Source organism: Apis laboriosa, unplaced genomic scaffold (genome assembly GCF_014066325.1).
Source record: "Apis laboriosa isolate Shangri-la unplaced genomic scaffold, ASM1406632v1 scaffold25_cov139, whole genome shotgun sequence".
Classification (NCBI taxonomy): domain Eukaryota; kingdom Metazoa; phylum Arthropoda; class Insecta; order Hymenoptera; family Apidae; genus Apis; species Apis laboriosa.
The window spans coordinates 2,621,481-2,642,256 of NW_025222552.1; the positions used below are offsets into that span (position 1 = coordinate 2,621,481).

Sequence of the window (20,776 nt, forward strand, 5' to 3'; positions counted from 1 at the left end):
TTATTTTACTATAGAAATATAATATAATTGTTTAAATTAAAAAATTATAATTATTAAATATTGTTTTTCTAAATTAATTGCAAGCAATGAATCGCTTTTAAATAGAAAGATATATGTTCAAAATATAAAAATTGTTAGATGCATTTAAATACATATTAGATGCAATTTAAATACATATTCATTCTCCGTTCGGATTCAAATTAATCATTTAATAAATCATTAAATAACTAAATAATTGACATTCGGATTAATTAATATATAATTAATTAAATAATTAATTAATCTTACATTCTCATTCTTCAACATGAGTAGTTAATACTTTTTTTTATAGAAAATATCAAAATTGATCGATCAATGCATTCAAAATTATATAGTTTTATTTTAAAAAATGAAGTTGACTTTAACTCGACGAACAAAAAAATAATTTGTGCTATATATGATCATCAAACAATTTTTGATAAAACATTTTTTTGATAATTTTAATCCTTTATAAAATATTTTATTGTTTTCATTTAAAAAAAATAATTTATATAAATAAAAAAAATAAAAATTTTCTTAACTTAAAAAATGAGACTTCAATTTTTTAAATTTTATTTATAAGACATTTAAATCGAAAAAGAATCGTAACAAATTGTATTAAAGTAAGATGAATTTCAGATATCCGCTTTGATATAATGATAATTTGATATAATGAAATGAAATAAAGAAAGGATAAGCAATTATAATCTGGTAATATAGCAGAGATTATTTTTCAATGGTTCTATATTACCAATATCCATTAACTCTCGTATAATTTGCTCGAAAATACATATAAATTTGTGTTTGAATTCGATGAATTTTAATAGATCAAAGAGAATAACATATTTATGTGTCTTCAGTTTAAATCGAATTATATAATCAATTCTGTCTTATATACTATTCAATAAATATGAATATATGTATATAAAATCATTGAAATCTTTAATATATTATGATATAACAATTCTGATAACATGCAAAAATTTTTAATTTTTTTAATTTTTTTATTTAGATTTATAAAAAATTAAATTTAAAAAAAAATAGTCTTATATATTAATATAAATTTTATTATTAATCTAAATAATAAAGTACAATGTATGTAATTATGTATAAATTATTATATTTATATTTTTTATAGTATATCATTTCGTAAATAAATAAATTGTATGTTTTTTATACTATATTTTATTTTACCATACTGATAACAAATAATAAAAAAAAATAATTTTTTTTAATTTATTATTAATTTTAAAATTATTAAATATTATCTATTAATTATAATTATGAATTAATGATTAAATATTATCTATATTATTATTTTATATAAGTATATTTAATAAAAAAGATTGCAAAATTTTACAACTTACAAAATTATTTAAAAAAAATTATATATTTATCATAATGAACAAAAAAATTAAGTAAAATTGAACAAGCAAATTTAAAAAGACTCACTGATTAATAAATATTTAGTCAAATAAAAATTGCATTAGTTAACTCCTTTCTTTTAATAAATTATAGATATTATATGATATTAATTTATCAATTCCTCCTTTTATCTCTCAAAACATATGGATTTTTCACCTAGTATAAAACTCCAACTTATGATTTTCAGTGAGATATTTAGATTTATTACAAAAGATATTGGATCTATAACTATCATTTTTATTCTTTCTTTCTTTTAATACAATATAATATACAATTTTTTTCACTACAATATTTTTTGAAAATCAATAACGTAACTGAGTTTTTAACCGAATAAACATTGACATTGTATTATTGTGACATTATGTATATATTATATGCATATATGGAAATAGAGATTTTAATTTTGATAAAATTTTTGAACCACAGAATAAATACTTGAAAAATACAATGTGTTTGAGTAATGCTTCTTTTCGTTATATGTAAGACAAATGAAGTGGCCAAACTAATACATATCTTTTGCAATATCAACAATAAATCGTTATGAAACGTGCCTTAATTTATATATTAGTTATATATAATAGCCGATCGTGAAATTCTGCATTCCTGCAATATCCTTTTATGATAGATTTCTTTGTATCGAAGATTAAGAATATACATTTTGAAAAACGAACGACAATATTTTACTTCAAAGCATTTTTCATAAATAATATATTTAGAGAAGATAAAATAAAAAAATATCATTTGCAGAATTTATAGAGGTTCGAAATATTTCCTAACTTAAGAGATGTTTTACAATAGTGAAACATGAAAATAATTAAAAAATATATATATAATATTTTTAATATTATTAATATAAAACTATAATAAAAATAAAGTTAAAATAATATCAGAAAAATAAAAGATCGTTTTCATTTTTTTAATAAGAGGAATTATTGAAAACGTTAAGATAAATACTTTAAAAAATAATTTCATTGAGTTAGTTTTATAAATACTTAACTTTTTATAAAATCATATTCTATAATAGTGGAATTGTAATAATTTGCAAAAATTATGAGTGAATTTAAAAATAGAAAAATCTATTATTTCTTCCATATAATAAAATACATCGCTATATTCATGAAACTTTAAAAATTAATAACGTATTTAATCTAAAAATATATTTAATCTCTTAAAAGATTAGAGAAAGTTAAAGATTAGAGAATCTCTTAATTAAAGAAATCTCTATTTTCTTGAAATTAGCTTATTTCAAAAAAACAATACAAAACATTTGAAATGACATTTGTATTTTTTGTTCTTATTTTTTATTAGAAATTATAAATCATAAATACAATAAATTAAAAATCACTATTATAAAACTTTATAAATATATTTATAAATATTGTTTATAAATAAACTACTATAAAAAATAAGAATTTCTTTTTATTAATTTTTTAATTATTTAAAATTATATTTCAAATAGAAATTTATTGAATACATATTTTTTATAGAATTTATTTAGTTAAAAATATATCTAATTAATAAACATCTAGTTAATAGAATTTTATAGAAATTCTTATAAAATTATTTATTTTCATTTTTTTATTATCATCTATATTAGTAATGAGTTTATAAAATCATGAAAATTTATTGATAATATCCATTAATTTTTGATTATAGCTGGGTTTCTTTACATATTATACAGTGGCGATGGGAGAGGTAAATCCTTCAGGACCGGTACCAATCGACAGCGTTTTCATTTACAGACCGGACAAACGTCTCGAGCTCTGGAGGTTTGCGTTTTATATGTTTCTTCATGCTGGGTAAGTGACATTAAAATCTTGAAAAATAAAATAATTTATATAAAAAAAAACATGAAAACTTATAATACAATTATTGTAGAGGTATTATTTCAGATATTTTTACAATAATTATCATTTTTATTAAATATTATTTTATTTTCGTTAAATATTATTATTATTTAATAATATTAAATAATATTAAACAAGTATTATTATAAAGATATTATTTCAAATATTTTTTAATAATTATCATTATATATATATGATTTTTTTAATGGAAAAATAATTAATTTTTTATTTGAAAATATTATTTGAAAAAAAATATATTTGATTGAGAACGAAAAAATAACTATTCCATTTATACAAAATAAAAATTTTAATTTCTCGTTCTAATAATTTCAATTTTTATTCATAAATATTTTTTTTTATCTAAATAATTGCTTATTTTTTTTATTATTACAAAATTTTCATTATTTGTTTATATTTATAATATATATTATACTAAAATTTATAATATTTATTTTTTTAGCAAAATGAATTCAAATATTAAGATATATATATATATTGAAAGATATATTATCATTTGTCAATTTTAACCATATTGGTGTTAAATAAGTCGATTAAAATGTAGTATATTAGTAAAGTTTGTTTGATGAATAGCAAAATAAAATGATAAAATTATTGGCATCGTAATATAGGATCAAGTTTCATTAGTATCAATTTCATTGCAACACTATTGTTTTTAAATATTAGGTGGATATTTGTTACGTTTGACTGCGAAATGAAATTTCTATGATTTCTATTATTGGAAAATGCGGAAATTGAAATTCATGTAATATTTGTCAAAAATATCATGAAAAATTCATATTTCAAGAGAATCGTTTAAATCTTTTTTCTTTGGCATATGAAACTTTTGTGCTGAATAAATTCATTGTTTATTTGCAAAATGCGGTATTCAAGTAATTTCATTCATGGGAAGATTTAATATTTCATTATTTTCATAAAATGAATTTATGATATAATCTTTTTAATTTTTATAATAAAGTCTTAATAGTATATCTTTAAGATATATTAAATAAAATTAAATATTACATTAAAATTTGTGACGTAAAAATTTATTAGAAAATATAAATATTTCGTATCATTTTAATAAGATGTAATAAAAAAAATCATTTTTTTTTAATGAAATGTTTAAAATCACGTTTATATTGTTTTTATTATAATTAATCAATTTTATTGGAATTTTCATACAAAATATTAATTTATTTATATTCCTTGAATTTTTATATTCTCTCTGACAATTAATAAAAAATAAAAAATCAGAATTCATTTTATTTATATTTGTTTTCAAATGGTAAATTTTATTTAAAAGGTATTAATTTAATCTGTAAAATAAAATTGATCGTATAAAATAAAATTTATAAAATATTTACAAGAATAAGAGACTAATTTTGTATAATCTCATATAATATAATGCATAATATGATTAAAGAAAATTTATCATATCCTTTTTTGATTTTGAATAACTGATATTTCTGCTTGAATACCAATACTTACAATAATATATAAATATATTTATCAGTAAATAATATAAGTAATATTGAAAATCAAAAAATGAAGAATTATTGTTTAATTTCTGTATTTAATGTCCAATAATTAAGAGAATATATAATTATATATATAATTATATAATTATATAATTATAATCTCAAAAATTATATATATAAAACAATATATAATTATATGTAGTTTTATATATATATAACTTTTACTAATAATTAATAATATAAATTTTAAAATATCTGATACATTGAAGTAGATATTTGAATACTGTATAACACAACTAGTACATTATTAATCTCAAATAGATTAACAACATTAATCAAACATAAAATAACTTGATAAGTCCAAGTTTAATATTGCTCTTTTCTAAAAATTAAAAAATATTATTTATGAAGTATTAAATTACGAATATTCACGCAAAATCACGAATCAGTTTTTATTACTCTAATTATATTACTCTCAATTAAAGTTTTCAGTCAAATATAATAAAAAATTAAAAATATGAAAATGTCAATTTTGAAGTATAAATATAAAATTTTATAATAAATATAAACCATGAAAATATTAAATATAAAGTAAATATGAAAAAAAGTAATTTTTTCCTCATTTTGAAATAAAACAATGAAAAAATAAAATAATATGGAAAATACTATTTAACTGGCTGAAGTCGAAAAAAATAATCATTATTATAAATTTACAAGAAATTATTATTTTTTCAAATATTTTCTATTATTTAATATTTTAAGATACTTTTATGTACAATTATTCTTAAATATTTTGGTATTGAAGTTATTAATGATATGTTTAATTAACATTTTATTTTCTCATTATTTTCTTTATAAAAAACTTAAATTATTTTTTTTGTTGCATTTATTTTATATCAATTCATTTAATATTTTCATGTATTTAATATTCTTATTAATATTTTAATTATTAATATTTTATATTCTTATAATAGCATTTTATATCTCAAAAATTATTATTATTTTTAATAAATTTTATATAAATGTATTATATTATTGCGTATAATTAAAAATTTTCTTATAGAAATAGAAATAAAAATGAAATGAAAATAAAAATTATCTATTAAATATTAAATATATTTAATATTTTATTTTATTTTATTAGATATTATTTTATTGTTTTTGCATATTATGTTTTCTATATATTTTTACACTTTTAAGTTTCTCATATAGATCTTTCAATATATAAACATTTATAGATTATTTATCATATTTTTTCTGCTAAATTTTCATTCATATTTCAGGCAGTAATTAAGAGACAAAATTTTTTTTTTATATCAGTTTTAAATAATATAATGTAAATTTTCTATATTATAATTATAATAATCATAATAGTTCGTAACAATATCAGAAAATTCATAAAAAAAAATAGTATGTTTGAAATTTAGATGATGTTCACAAGATGATGAATAAATGTAACAAATTAAACATTTTGTTGACTACTTTTTCAATTGATCCCTCTTCATCATGAATACGCCTAATATAATTCTTTGATGTTAATTTTTAGTGATAATTTTTATCACCTTACATTGACGACTAATCACGTTACAATCTCTCATCGGCTGACATGAATCAAATTCAACCATCGTTTTTTAAAAAATTACAAGAAAAAATTTCAGTTATATCGGTTCAATTTCATCTGTACTCTTCTATGCTTCTTCGCTCAACTTATGCAATGTTATATCAGTGGGAACATCAATGACTAATGAAATTTATTCGATTATATTATTATCGATTATATTATGATTTTTATAATAGAGTTTCGCAAACACGCATGAATGTATTGGACGTTATAAATAATAAAAAAAACGCGAAATAGAAAATTATATTTTAATTTGATTATATTTAAAATTTTTATAAAATTCTTGCAGTAATGTTATTCTGTTTATCTTTAAATTAGAACGTAAACATTCTTCTAGAATTTTTTTATGAAGGAAGATTTTATGATATTTTAACGATAATTTATAATAAAGGAACTATGATCGATGATAAATTAAATTGCAATAAACGTATATTTTTCATCGAAATTAATATTTAATGTAATCAATTGTATTTTTATTAAATTATCGATTATTATATTATTGAATTATTGTATGTATATTTTTTGAATTGTGATTTATTGATTCTAGTTCTAATATTTATTAATTATATCAGTAAATTAAATTCAATAATTTTTATAATTATATACATAAAATTATTTTTTTAACATGTTTCTATAGTTATATATTAAATTGATATTAAATTGATATGGAAAAGAAAAAAAAATATTATTATTTTTATTATCCAATATATTTTATTATTTTTGATAAAATATACTGTAATATTTTTACTAAATTATGAAAATAATATTTTTCAAATGAAATTCATTATAATTTCTTATATTACATGAAAATATATTTTTTTGTTGAAAATAAAAGAATTATTCTGCTAAAAGTATTCTATCATTTATTCATTTTTTATCAAATTTATAAATAACAATAAATTATTCTACAAATCTAACTCAATTATGATCTTGATTAATATTATATAAATTTCTTAACATTCTTTCTTTAACATTCAACTTTTAAAAACCTGAATTTTAAAGGCTAACATCATATTAGCTTCAATCTTCTAACAAAGTTTAAATCTACGAAGTTTAGGAAGTTAGTTAAGGTAGAGCAAGATTCAGTTTTTGAGACTCTTGACGTTAGAATAAATAAATTAAGTTCTATAATATTTTAATAATCTAAACTTATCTAATCTTTTAGATTAAGCTTTGAAAATTTAAAGAGATTACAACAGCTGATTACGATATTACAAATCTTACCAATGAAGGACACATTCCAAAGTAATAAATTGTATCTATGATATCAATATGATTAAAAAATATTAAAATATATCAAAATATATAAAAAGATATATTATTATGATATATTAATTATGAAGATCAATATTGAAAATTTTATAATATATTTTTACTTACTTATATATTTTCAAATATTTTTCAATATTAAAACAATTTGAACATAAAAAAAATGTTCATACAAAAAAATTACTATGAAATATTTAATTTGTGGAGAAGAGATATTAAAAATTTGAGATTCCTCTTACAAAAAAATTAATATTTATGAAAATTTAAAATATATGAATAAAAATAAAAATAAAAATGTTTATATAATATTATAATAATATTTCATTTTTGCTTCATTTTTAAGTAACTTTCTTTTTTAAACATAACCAGTGATCGATTTTAATTTTCGAGTTATTCGCAAAAAACTTTTGATATTAGACCATTGAATTTTTCTTGTGTGTGTATTTTCCTAATATTATATGCGTTAGTAAGACTATCATTTAAAGCTAGCTGGTTATACTCACATATAACAGAAATATTTTTTTTATCAATTTTGAGATTTTTAATTTAATTTAACTCAAGTACATTTCATATAGTGTTCATTAATATGAATATATAATTTAAATGCTCATTTTTGAGTATAATTATATGAAATGTTTATTTGTGAGTCATTAAAACACAATCAAATCAAAAAAGAAAATTAAAATTTAATCCTATTTTCATTGAAAACAATTTTCTGTTTCTTCTGTCGATTTCTATTCATTACACTGATTTGAACCAGCTCTTTTTTCCATCCAACGATAGTTCCCTCATAAGAAGAGGGTAACGCACGAGAAAGGTCGGAACGATGGAACGAGAAGGCTACGAGAGAAGTTTTCAACAGTGAAGCTCTCTAAATTATTCATGGAAATACCAGATAAGGCGACCATTTTCCCTACGTGCGTATGGAAACGGCGATAAGAGTGACCCGACGTTTTCCCATAGATCGCGTGTCTTCTTTCTCATCCCATTCTCTTTCTTCCTCTTCTTTGTTATTTCTCTCAGGCACTATCTTCTCAAAAATCACCATTCTTGTTGTTGAGAATATTGCGATATTCTAGTTATTAATGTGAAAATATACATTGTTCTTTCTCGATGAACTTCTAGACTTATCCATCCTCAACATTTTTTGCCATAACTTTTAGAATGTGAATGTGAATTGAGTATGAATTGCAAATCAACTACTTTAGATATAACGATTAATTATAAATTTGACTAAATTTGCTGAAATTTATTATAGATATACATATTATTTCATCTTGAAATATTTCAATTTTAGATAATATTTTATGATAATAGAATGAATATAATAAAATGAATAATAGAATAAATATTAAAAATTATTGAAAATTATTATTATAGAATTGGATAAGAATAAAAAATTTTAGAAAAAGAGTTATGACTTAAATTTATAGTTATAGACTTATAAAAAATATATAAAAAAGTTATAGACTTAAATTTTTCGAAATTTGATATTTCTTGTATCTGTAATATTTATTAATTTATTAATTTATTAATAATTAGTATATTGATTAATTATAGCTAGATTGCGAATATTTATACAAAACATATATATATATATATATATATAAAATACATATGACAAACAAAAAATGTATATAATATTCAAAATACAATATGCATTATAATATTTAAGCTCATTTTGCTATTTTTTCATTTTATCTTTTATTCAATAATAATATTTATACAATTTCTAATTTTTATTATTATCATACTATAATAAAATTATTTTTTTTTTTATATATCCATCTTTTTTTGTATATCCCCTAATTGAATCACTATTTCAATAGTTTTCTTTTTTTATTCATATTTATATAAAAAGAAAGAAAAGAATAAGGAAATATATATGATATTCAAAACCGAAATTCAAAAGAAGATACGATTTTTAACTTTTTATTTAATGGATCACTTTTAATAATTTTTTAATAATTATCGTGAAGATAAGTTAAAATAAGATAACTTAATATTAATAAGATAACTTAAAATTCATAGTATACATCAAATTGTATATATTTAAAACTGATCATTAGCAAACTTTAAAATTTAAAGAGAAGATATTAATTCTTTTCGTCAATTTATTTGAGAGAGATTAAATTAAAAATTATTATTTAATTTCAAAGTTTCACATACAAATTAATCAAAATAAAATTGGATAGTAAAAAAATGAAAATATTTAGAATGTTTTGACAAAATAAAATAAAATTTATGATAAATAATTTTAAAATTGTATGACATCGCAATAAATTTAAGTTTGCGTTTTATGAAGTAAAGTGAAAACAAAGCGAAATAATGCGACAAAAACTGAAACTATTTTTGGTTCTCGCTCCATCTATATTTTGTTTTTTCTATTAAAATATAAATTTATTTATTAAATTATAAATAAATAAGTAATTGTAACTGATTTTTTATATATTAATTTTTGTTTTTGTTTCGATCTCTAAGGTATCTTTGGTCTGATTTTTGATATCTTTGGTTGATTATCTAAAAAAAAATGTATATATGTTAATATTATATATATTGCATATATTTATATATGTAAATAGCTACAAATTTATTCATTTATAAATTCATAAATATATTTTTGACATTATCGCTTCAAATAAAATCTTAATATTATCTATGATTTATATCACCAATAATTGAACTATAATATATTAATGAATTAATTATATATTATAATATATAATATAATATATAATAATATAATATATTAATATATTAATGAAATATTAAAATATAATTGACCAAGAAAAATATAATTTTTATATATGTATATTTTATTTTATTATTATAAATTTTAGTATTTTTATGATCAAAATAATACCAAATATATATTAATTTTATATCCTTCTCTATATTTTCTGTTTCATTCAGATTCCTTTTTTTTCAGTATTGTTAAGATATGCAGAGTGTATAGATAGATTAAAATTAACTAATTCATGAAAATATATTAAAATATGTATTATACAAAATATGTATTTATACTTTTTATTTGAAAAAAATCTATATCTTTTAATTATTTTTTATTTTATAAATTTCAAATAAATTAAATTCCTTTTTACATATAATTTTCATTTAACTATTTTTCTCATTTTTCTTTTAATCTGTAAAAAATATAAAAATTCTAGGAATTATTCAACATCTCTAAGAAAAAATATCAACACAAAAACATCGATTAATATAAAAAAAAAACTGCATTTATCAAACTTTATAAAGTTGCAATTATAGACACATTTTAGAAAAAAAATGTAAAATAAAATTGCAAAGAAGGAATACATTACAATAATCGAAAGTTCAGATAAAACATACGGACAAAAAGTTTTAAAATGAGGGTGGAAGTTTCAGAACGATTCTAATCCGTGATAATATCTAGAAAATAAAATGAAATGTAACTAAAAAGCAGAAGGTGCATGCTGATGATCGAAAATTTGATCAAAAAAAATTTTTACAATTTCTTTATGATTCAACTACAATAATATTCAAACTATCATTATAATACGATTGCATGAAATAATAATGAGCTTTGATAAGAAATTTCTATCAGAAAAAAATGTATCGTGCATTTCCTTTATTAGATGAATTATATATGAAATATCGTAAAAATTTTATAATTTTAGAATCAAGATAGTAATTAAAAAAATAAAAAATTTATTTTAAGACGATAAACTATTTTAGAAAAAAATTTTATTAAGATATTTTTCAAATATTTATTTATATAATTTTTTAATAATATTTACATAATTTTTTCATTGCATATAATTCGATATAAAAAGATAGCATTTTCTTGTGGTTAACAAAGTTTCCTTATTTCTGTTCCTTTTTTTTTTTCAGTTATTTATTGTCAAATATATTTCGTTATAATGTGAAAAATATCTTGATTTTCAAGATGCTTTCTATTGAAAACAATTTTATGGTGGATTATGCTTCTAAAATATCTACATAAAATATTTAAAGATATTTTATATTATAGTCTATACTTTTATATTAATTCTTTATTAATATTTTTTATGAATTTCTTTGAAATATTTAATTTTGTATTTTATAAATCAAAAAATTTAAATATTAAAATTTTTTAAATCATAGTGATAGAATATTTTTTTTAAATGTAATTAGAATTATAAATTGAAAATAATGATATTTTGATTTTATTTCTGATGAACATTAGAATTGATAATTATTGATAAATTTTATTGTAATAATAAAATAATAAATAATAAATAATAGTTTTTATATTATTATTATATTATTTTTTGATGTTGTTTAAAATTATATCTTAGCTAGAAAATTATAAAATTAGAAATGTTTATAAATTAACTTATTTATAAATTAAATTATTTCTAATATTGATAAATTAATAAAATGAATTATCATATATTTAAAAACAATCACAATAATTTAAATATTTAATATTTATTTATTTAAAAGAATATACTCATCGATTTTAATGATTTTGAATCTGAAAGATCCTTGGAATACCAAAGTTAGATAATCTATGGATAAATAAATATTAAGTACTAATGATTTCTTACGCAAAATCTCTAAACTCAGTAAGGGTTAGATTTTAATCTATAAATAAAATGTTTTTTGACTAGTTATATGTTTATCTATTTAGTTATCTTTTTCATAATGTTATTTTTAAATAGATAGATAAATAGTGATTGCACACATGATCATGGACATATGTGTATAGATAAAATTCAATATAGTAATATTAGCAACTCTTCCAAATACCTTAAAAATGTCTAAAAAAAAAATATCTATGAATTATAAATAATGATTATAAATATAATAATAAAAAGTTATTTAAAATTTTATTCTATATAATATAAAGAAATAATAATAATTCAAAATCATCGAAATCATTAAATTTACTTTTTTTTATATAATTACTATCTATTATAAAATAAAAATATAAATAAATAAGAGTGTTTAATCCTCCTCCTGTTCCATATTTCATTCATTTGCGTTATTATATAATATAATTCATTTGCTAATTGATATCGTATCAAATCTAATTCATTTGCTAATTGATAAACGTATCATAAATTTAAAAATATTATGTATATCAAATATGTTTTTCAAATCTCAACAATTAAAACTTATTAATCCATATATAGAAGGAAAAATCAAAATTATACTTTCCATAATATATTTCAATATTTATATATTTCATTGAAATCAGTGAAGAGTACTCTTTTGTAAATAATGATAAATATTTTGAAAACTATTACATCATGAAAACAAGAGAGCGATATTAGAAACTTATTTTTCTAATATATCATATGTTTAAAAAATATTAATTTTTTAATTTTATTAATTATTTTAAATATACAAGTAATAATTATTACTTATGTACAAATTATTACAAATGAAAAGCGTTGAATAAAATGTTTGGTTGCTTATTTTTTTCATTTATTTATGATAAAATTTGAGATTAAATTAATTTTTTTGAAATAAATAAAAACTTCAAATTTTAAATTTATGCGATCTCTGAATATATTTATATAATGTTTTTCGAAACTATTTTTGAAATATATTGAAAATTTCAAGTAAAAAAATATCTATCAGAAAAAAATCGAAAATATTTATTTATTGTTGTTGTTATTAGATTCTTTAAAAATAAATTATATTTTTAATTATTTTAAATTATAATTTTTATAATAACATAATTTTATTAAAAATTTTATAAAAGCTTTTTCTATATTATAAATTTTATTTTTATGTTTATTATATTATTAATTTTAAAATGTAGATATTAAAATTAATTTAGTTATTATTCTACATATAATACTCTACATATAGTTTTTCTACATATAATTATTATTAATCTCATTTAAAGATATAACAATGAAAATTTGACAAATTTTTTATTATAAAAAATAAATTATTAAAATATTAATTATATTTTTTATTTAAGAAAAATTATAAAATATAAATGATTATAATATAATTTTTTTTATAAAAAAATNTATAGTTTTAAAAAAATAAAATAGAATAGCTTTTAGTTAGAACTTATAGTTTTTTCTGTAAAATATTGTATAATTTTAAGTATATTGCGTATCAAATTTATAAAGTATTATAGAAATATGATTTTTGTTAATCATGTTATTATTAATTGAATATTTTAAAATCTGGAAACATTAAAAATACCTTGTTAATACTTACAAAAATATAAACGAGATATGATTAAAATGAAATACAGAAAAAAGCTGAAATTAAAACCTGAGCATTTTATCTAAATGCTTTATGCTTGCGTTTATGGCTTTCTATCAGATCTTTGAACAAAAATTATTAACAATATTAAAAAACTCTTTCGGATGTTTAATTAATTTACAAATATAATAACTTGATGCATGTAAAATACTAAGAAAATAATTAATTATCATAGAAAAGCCAAATTTTTTATGAATTGAGATAAATTATAATATAAAAATATTAAATACTGATATTGGACCAAAAAGTATATTAAAATTATATAAATAAAAATAGTTACATTGAAGAGTATATTTTAAATAGATGAGATTATATATTGTTATGTCAGTACAAATGCAATATTTCTTTAAAATTTGATAAGTTAATACAAGTTGTATTATATCTTGTTTATCAATTATGTTAAAAAAGAAATAATTCTTAAATCATACATACATACATATATATATGTACATATAAATATATACATATATATTTTAACAAAATTAATATATAATAAAAAAATAAATAAAATTTCATGAATTCAATGAATGATTGTAAACAATAAAGATAACTGCATGATCTTCTTACATAAATTTATTTTTTAAAAATATTGAAAAAAATATTGAAATGACTGTAGATGATTTATTGAATTTAAAATCAACAATTTTACAAAAAAATTAATAATTTTTATTAAAAAAAATAATAAAATTTGTTTATCGTTGAGAAAACTATAGAATTATGTAAATTAATTTTATTAAATGTATAATCTATAATGTCTCAAAAAAAAAATCTTATTTTTAATTTTAATAGAATTTATTAATAATGAGGTAATAAATACATTTTTTAAATAATAAAAAAATATTACTCTATTTTTATTTTTCCATTCGTTAAAATATTTGGATTTATAAAATTAATTAATATATATATATAGTACAATATAAATACAATATAGTACTATATATAATACAATATATTAATATATTAGTATTTATAAATAATAAATATATTATATAGTAATATATTTTATATTACTAATAATATTACTTAATTTATATTACTTAATAATATATAATTATATATAATACAAATATATAGTAATATAATCTAATAGTAATCTAATACATATAATATATACAGTAATTATATATATATATATATAATTTTCAAATATTTTAATGTTTAAATTTTGATATGTAAATGTTAACAGAAAAATATCTAGTATATGATTTTTATTATTGATTTTATGATTCCAATAATTGTAAATAGATTAAATGATGTTATTATTTTTATATCGACAAATAAAATTGTTTCTCTTACTTTTTAACTTTAAAAGATATGCTTATTTATTTTTCTGTATTTAAAATAATAGCAAATTATCTCTGTCTTTTTTTAATATATAAAGATATATATGTATCTGTTTGTAAATTTTGTTGTTGTTAATATTGTTGTAAAAGAATCAAACGGAAATTGCGGTAATTAATATCAAAAGCATTATATTCATTCGTATTGAATCTATTTCATTGGTTTCATCAGTTTGTCTTATTTATTTTTTTTGTTGAAGAATAAAAGATTATAGCGAATTGCAATTTCATATTCAAATGATACGAATGAAAATTAATATTTTCATAAATTAATTATGAATAAAAAAAATTTTATTTGAATTATATATACAAAAATAACATAATAATTTCGTAGGAATAAATTATTTTAATTAATTTTCTATTTCTGTTTTCGAGAAATGACTTTTAGACAAAAAGTAATAATTTTTCGAAGATTAAAAAATCATTTTCAAATAATTTTTTATATTATAAAATTTTATAATATTATATTTTTAAATAATACTTTCAAATTATATAAAACAAATAATTTATATAATTTATATATATAAAATAAAAAATTTTAAATATTTCCATTATTTAAGTTATAAATAAAATCAAATTATTTTATTTATCAAATCTATTTCATAGTTAAAAATCACGAATCGTTTCTATAGCATGGAAACATCTTTTTAATGATACTTGTTCTCCTATTTTCGCGAACTTTACGATACTATTGTCTCATCTGACAGCATGCCGTGTTCGCTTCCTGCAATTACCGCGATTGTCTCGATTTTTCTTGACTTCAACGTTTCTCACGAGCATCCTTTGACTACTTCTGTGTCGTAGGTCCCGAAACATACATTCAACATATTTCTCTGAAAAGAGAAGAGATATTTTCCACATTAATTAAAAGATTATGCGGAAATTAATTGCAGTTTCTGATGATGATAATTATTAGTCATGAATGAGTTATTAGTCATGAATATACAATAGCTCATGCTATCTTTGAGGAAATTTCACTTAATTTAAAAGTCATCTAATTTTAATGAAATTTTATATACATGTAAAACATAATAGAATATTATAAAATTTAAAATTCAAAATTTAAAATTTAAAAATTATCTAATTTTAATGAAATTTTATATGTATGTAAAACATAATAGAACATTATAAAACATAATAGAAACATTATTTTTTCGCGAAAATTATCTAATTTTAATGAAATTTTATATGCATGTAAAACATAATAGAACATTATAAAACATAATAGAAACATTATTTTTTCGCGAAAATTTCTTTGAGAAAATGAAATCTGTCCTTTAAATTTCAATATTTTTTTGTATTTATTTAATATAATTTCATATATTAAATATATATTATAATATTCCTTATAAAATAGATAATAAGGCATTAAAATCTAAAATTTTATATATACAAAATATATGTTTAAAATTAAACACATTTGTAAAATTTATTTTTTTTTATTTATAATATTGCAAAGTTATATTTAAAAAAATGAAAAAAGCGTTTAAATTTTGAGAATCTAGTTTTGCTCTCTTAGAGTAATATCTCATAAAAAAAAATTTTTCATATAATATATAATCTATAATTTTTCATATAACATATAATATATAATATATAATATATAAAATATAATATTCATATAATAATTACAATAATATTTTCAGTATATAAATCTAATATACATTTTTATTATTAACAATTTATTTTATTATTAACAATTTTATTGCGAATATTTGAATGTCTTTTGTGAATCAAGAATACAACTCGATAACTTCTTCCTTTCTTCTAAGAGAAAAAGTTAAAATTTCAAGTTATATAAATTTCATTTTATCGAAATTTTAAGAATAAAATAAGTTTATAGAATGAAAATAATTTGAGGATTAGATTTAAAGAATTCAAATAATTTGCAAATGATATCTTTTTCAGACATTTCAAATGATTATTGAGTATGTAGTATACTATTTGATTATTGAAATTTAAAAAGCAGCGATAATAAAGATAAATATCAATTTTCTATGATTGGATTATTTTAAATTTGAGTTATGATAAAATAAGTAATAATTTGAATTAAAATATAAGTTTATATGAGATAAAAAAAAAGAGAAATTTTCATAGTGAAACAAAATAAATAAAATTATAATCTTATATAAATTCAAATTATAGGCTATATGTATATTGTAAATGAAAAATTTAAATTATTATTCAAATATCAATTTAAATAAATTAAATAATTTGTCGTTTTTATATAATGATCAATTTATAGCGCAGTATTCATAATTTATTATAAATCTTTAAGAATCTTTTCTAATATTTAATAATTTTATAATCCTTTCTCTATTTTACTTATTTTGTTGATCTAATATCAAAAATTAGAAGCAAAAGAAACTTACAATTAAATAATATAAAAAATCGTCGTATAAATTCATATAATTTTTTATAAAAATTGGAAAAATTGGAAAAATGATATTCTAAAAATATTTCTAAAAATAAAAATTCAATGCAATCAAGTTCAAATGTTAACGAATATATAAATTCTTTCACAAAAATTAATTTCCAATGAAAGTGCGATCCATAATATGCTCTTTTGTTCTCAATGATCATCGGAGGATTTTCGAGGAGATGGAATTGAAAGAGTATAATCGAAAAGGTATAACATCAGTTTGATTTAAAAAATAACATCCATCTTTCTAGTTTGTCACAATCGTGCACACGGATTCTTCGTCACTAATGGACATTATGCATGCTAGACAAGCGAAACCATTATGCGAAACTCGTCTAATGACGTATAAATGCAGAATAGAAGTTTCGTCCTTAATACCTTGGGCTCTGTCGCTATTCTTTGTGTCGAGAGGCATCACATAGAGAAAGAAACTTTTGCTTGTACCCTCTGTCGTCGATGATTTTCATTCGATAACTTTAAGGGAACAGACTGCGAGAATTGTATTTTGAAACGAGATGACTTGTAATAGAAATTATTCAGAATTATAGATTATGAAAAATGTCAAGGATAAAAGGCAATATAAGATTTGAAAAGAAAAAAAAATATAAAAAAGAATATTTGATTTAAATTAGATATAATATAACATTAACAAAAAAAACTTTTGATCAAATGCAATATAAATTTTAAAAAATAAATTATATATATAAAAATAATAATAAAACTATATTTGTAATTTTTGAAAGTATAAAATGATATATATAAAATGATTTAAATCTAAATATAAAATATATTAAAACATTTAACATAAAATGATGAGATATTAATTATACAAAAATAAAATAATTTAAATTTCTAGAAATTATGAAGAAAAACATAGACAAAAAATAAAATAGTATTTGAAAAAATATTATATTTGATCGGAAAAAATCTGGGAAAAAGAGTTATTATTATGAAAAATAATTATTTACAAAAAAATAAATAATTTTTTAAAAATATTCCCTATTCAATATATGTATATTTTATAACTTCTATGTATATTTGTATGTATATTATGTATATAAATATTTTATAACTTTTTACTTATATATATTTTATAATTTATGTCCATAATTTTTATATGTGTTAACAATTAATTCAATTAAAATTTAACTTTCTCGCAGTTTTATTCCTAATAAAGAAATATAATTTAAATTATTATTTATTTATTGCTATTTTTTTTTTGTATTTAATTTATATCGAAACAATTCCTATTTATATATAATATTAGCAATTACATCATAATAATTCACATCTTAAAAACTATAATTATTTTTAATAAATTTCATATTGCATTTAATTAAAAATTTTTTGTCAGAGATAATATATAAAATAAGATATAAAAAAATAATGAGTAGTATATATTTAATAAATGAAAAAAATCTTAATAAACATGAATCGAAAAATTAATATTTTCAAAATTAAAAACAATTTTTTATTTTTTTCTTTAGTATGTTTATATTGTTTTTATTTACTTTGAAGATTGATCCAATTTTTTGCGTAAAAAAATTACGTTTTAGTATTTGTTTAGTATTGTTTAGTATTTTAGTTTTATTATATAGTATTTGATAATTTCATAATGTGTACAATTAAAACAATATATCCTAAAAATATTCTTAAAATTAAAAATTTAAAATTTAAAATTTAAAAAAACATTTTTTTCGATTTATCATGTTTGATTTTTCATTTTTTGAATATGTACAATATATACAAAAATTTTTTGAATTGTACAAATATATTACATACGACATTATAATGGAATACGTATAAATAAATACACATTTGTGTATATATATATATATATATATATATATGTATGTATGTATATCTCCAATAAAAAATTGATTAATTTACTAAATGTGAAAATTTTGTTGATTTAAGTATTATCAAAAACGCAAAAAGTTAATATTTATACAAAAAAAAAAACAGTTAAGGCCTATTAAGATATAAACAATTTAAATGATTCTATCTTCATTGTCGTATTTTGTCTTATTCGTACTCTACTCTTTTTTTCTACAAAATAAAATAAAATCACTTCATTTATTTTCACTTTATCTAATATAAATTAAAAAAAAAAGTCCTACAAATTAACATCCTATATATATTTTTATGATTTTGTTTTTATATCGAAAATTTATTATTTTCATGAATTACTAACGGAAAATGATAAATTTTATATGCATTGAATATTTTTATAAAAATTTATAAAAATATCCACTTTTTATTCGGAGTCAAATTGATTCGAGAATATAGGAAGATTAAAATGAAAAACTTGAATATTTGTGATGATCTCTCAAAAGCAAATATTTAATTCAGAAATTCGTATTTATTTGCTTTTAAACATCTTTAAATGATTTATATCTAATTTTCAACAATGTACAATGAAACTCACTTTAACATTTTCACACATATTTAATTAAATATGTTCAGCTATAATTAAATCTTGTAATAGAAATATATTCAACTATAATTAAATCTCTAATAGAAACATGTTTAATGTTTACTTTTAATGATATATGATATATATATATGATATAAATATGATATATATGTTAGATATATAATATATATATAATTTTTTTTTAAATATTCTAAAAGATTTATTATTTATTAAATATTTATTTTGATTTTTATCATGTATCAATAAAAGAATTCATTTTGTCACATATATATATGTAATTTTATTAATATTTATTTAATACGTTATATTAAAACGGAAATATGAATTATAATTTATGAAAAATAGATGAATATTAAAAAAATTATATTTTTATTTGTTATAAAATTAAGTTTCATTATCAATATCATATATATTATAATATAATATAATATAAGTTAAATTTTATTAATTCTATTAATTTTATAAATATAATTTATATAAATATACTCTTCTTATTCATGTTATAAAATGTTACATAATTGTATAGTAGTTTTGATTGCTTTACTTTTTTAAAAAATTACTTATAATATTTTTAAAAAATCTAACTTACTTCAAATGATTAAATTTATATAAATTGATTAAAAATCAAGATTTAATATTTTCATAAGATTTAATATTTTTATAAAAT

At 17.3% G+C, this 20,776-nt stretch overlaps 1 protein-coding gene across 1 annotated transcript in view; it reads left to right on the forward strand.

The window, feature by feature from the left end:
- Positions 1-20,776, forward strand: part of LOC122713582 (protein rhomboid) — an 877,166-nt gene that overhangs the window by 818,857 nt on the left and 37,533 nt on the right. Inside the window, exon 8 of the mRNA XM_043934168.1 lies at positions 3,100-3,242. Within this exon, the coding sequence (XP_043790103.1) occupies positions 3,100-3,242 (143 nt within the window). The remainder of the gene's footprint in view (positions 1-3,099; positions 3,243-20,776) is intronic.